General features: G+C 35.6%; 1 protein-coding gene across 1 annotated transcript in view; it reads right to left on the minus strand.

The window, feature by feature from the left end:
• LOC106478231 (protein hairy-like) overlaps positions 1 to 2336 on the minus strand; it is a 13139-nt gene extending 10803 nt beyond the window's left edge. Inside the window, exon 1 of the mRNA XM_013938755.2 lies at positions 2229 to 2336. Within this exon, the coding sequence (XP_013794209.1) occupies positions 2229 to 2279 (51 nt within the window). The 5' untranslated portion in view covers positions 2280 to 2336. The remainder of the gene's footprint in view (positions 1 to 2228) is intronic.
• Positions 2337 to 3001: the final 665 nt, after the last annotated feature.

Below are 3001 nucleotides of genomic sequence, written 5' to 3' on the forward strand. Positions count from 1 at the left end.
CATGCCGAGAAATATGTCTTAAATCATAACTTTATGTACTCTACACGCAGGTTACCTCAATATAAGGCTATAACCTCAACGTTAATATTAAAACAATGAAGCTTTCATGCCGAGAAATATGTCTTAAATCATAACTTTATGTACTCTACACGCAGGTTACCTCAATATAAGGCTATAACCTCAACGTCAGATAACTTGAGCAACAGGTATGAGTGAGAAAGAAATACCAAGTTTAATTTTTGCGCAAACTTACACAGAGGATTATTTGCGAATAGTTCTCTCTAATTTGAATTAATAACTTAGAGAGAAGGTAGCTAGTCAACCGCACCCGAGGCCCCAAAGTACGGAGCGCGCTTTTTAAGCAACTGGCCACAAACCATGAACCCTCAGATTCAGAATTCGGGAACTCTAACTATAAAGCCAAGCCCAACTCAACAAAATCTAAATAACACTATATAAAATTTTACTTAGTTAATCTACAGGCATGGTAGTAACTTCAACCAAGTTAACAGGATAGAGCAACATTGCTGTGGCTATGATATATTCAGGACCTAACTTAAACTTTTGGTCAATATTGGGGTATTGCCACAGCTGTTTCAAACGCTGGAGAGCCACTATTCTTATAATTCTGAAAACTCTTAGATCACATTAATTCATTCCTTAAGATTAATATAAATAATCAGTCACAAAGTGGTAAAATTCTTGTTTTTTTACTTCTCCTTGCTGAGGAGGTAAAACATATTGTAGACGAGAAGGACTGGCACGAAACTGAATCTGTACTAGGGATTGTTGACAACTGTAGCGTATATAGCAACATTTCTTTCATGAATATGTTTTTGATCATTTTAATGGTGAATTGCTCTCCACAGCCACTACGTTGAGACTAAGGCCCGGCATGGCCAGGTTGTTAGGGCGTACGACTCGCAATTTGAGGGTCGCGGGTTCGAATCCCCGCCCCACCAAACATGCTCGCACTTTCAGCCGTGGCGGTGTTATAATGTGACGGTCAATCTCACTATTCCTTGGTAAAAGAGTAGCCCAATAGTTGAGGGTGGGTGGTGATGACTAGTCTTACACTGCTACATTAGGGACGGCTAGCGCAGATAGCCCTCGTGTAGCTTTGCGCGAAATTCAAAACAAACAAACAAACGTTAAGACTGATAACTTGAAAGATACATGTAAAGTCTAAAATATGGAAATGGCATAGCATCTAAGCTTCCCCTGCCAACTGAGGCTCGCGCCAAACTTCGTGTGGGATAGTACGTTTAATTAACGTTAAAATAGTCACCATAATGATAGCTGATCAAAACAGTTTACATGTACAAAAAGCAGATAAGTTATAATAAAGGGGTTAGCGATATCTAAAAAAAAGAGCCAAGTTATATAAAATGGGAAGCCATTTAAAGATACAGTGTAAAAGTAGTTAAGTTAAACAAGGAATAAACTGAAAAACTTGGCCCTCCTTTTTCTATTGAAACTGGAGCAAACAGTACTGTGAATATAAAAAGAGGATAAAGTTTTCTCCATTATTTTTCTCGTTTAACTTAGCTTTTACAGTATATCTTTATATGGTTTGTCCTTTTATATAACTTAGCTTTTTTTTTAAATATCACATATTTATAACATTGATCCCCTTCTTTTAATTTTGCTATTTTTGTACATGTAAAATGCTTTGATGAATTTAAACCATGCAAAACATTTTATTTCGCGCAACGATTACTATATCTCTTTACTTGACTGTCCAAAACTTTTGAAAATTTTGGTTGAAAGAATATTGGTGTGATGCATATATTTTAAAGTTAGGAAAGGTATACAATTTAATTACAAAAAAAAACACGAGTATTTTCAAGCATGTCTTACCTATTTTATTGATTGAATTTTAATGATTATCTAAATTTATTATATCTATTTATTATTATATTTCCTTACAATTTTACATGTTCATACATCAACATTACTCATTCCAGAAAAATTTACATAAAAAATCGTTCCTTCTTACATAATTATAATAAATAAGAAAAGGCTTTCGAAAAATCACACAATAAGTAGACGGGAAATTATCAACTAGTACTATTAGTATTATTATGATTTTTCTATTGTCTATGAAATTTTACTATTTTGTACGCCATACATTAAATTATCAATTAGAAGACTGAAGTTAGGAAGAAATCATTATTTCACGTTTATTACAGAATTCAGAACTTCACGTGAAATCTTTAGTCACTTACCCGGCTGCCTTCCTGCGTTGGTTTGTCCACATTTTGGTCCTCGTTGTTCATTATTGTAAACTTCTAACTTGTAGTTGTTGACAAAGCCTGGAACTTGGAAGATTGTTTTAAGCTTCACTTTTGAAGATAACCGTAAAAAGGTTTATCACACGCCTTAAATATTAATATTTCTTAACGAAGGTAATAAAAAAACTTATTGCAATGACAAAGAAGCGATGTGATAATCTTCTGACGACTAATTAGAAGCGACCTGGACTGCAAGTGCAAGTCGGTTGTTAGGTCTCACACAGCTGGAACGTCGCGTTTAGGAAATTTGCCTGACTTACCGCGCACAAACTTTGATCCATTGCATCAATGTAAAATAACCAAACAGCCCAGAGCGATATCGTATAACACGTGTTGCGCGTACCATTGGCTTTCAGCCAATCTACTGACGGGTTAAACGAAATCGTGATTGGTCTTGATTCTCGCGAGCTCATAACGACCAACTGGAACAAGGCAAAGTACTGGCGTGTGGCGTGCACAATTGTGCCACGTGCTTCTTGATCACAAACAAGCGTTTCTTAAATGAAGATTCCTGTGGTGACGAAGGCAAGCTGATGGAACCTCTTCAAAAAAACTTCTCTGATTCTCTCTCTCTTTTTTTTTAACGTAACGTCTTTCAAATGTCAAGTTTAAACTAGAAGATTAAAGAAAGGCATCTTGTGTGGCCTCTTAAACGTGAACAACCATCATGAACACTGTAGTTATAAAAATAGTTGGATACTAAACAC

This window comes from Limulus polyphemus, unplaced genomic scaffold (assembly GCF_000517525.1).
Source record: "Limulus polyphemus unplaced genomic scaffold, Limulus_polyphemus-2.1.2 Scaffold192, whole genome shotgun sequence".
Taxonomy (NCBI): Eukaryota; Metazoa; Arthropoda; class Merostomata; order Xiphosura; family Limulidae; genus Limulus; species Limulus polyphemus.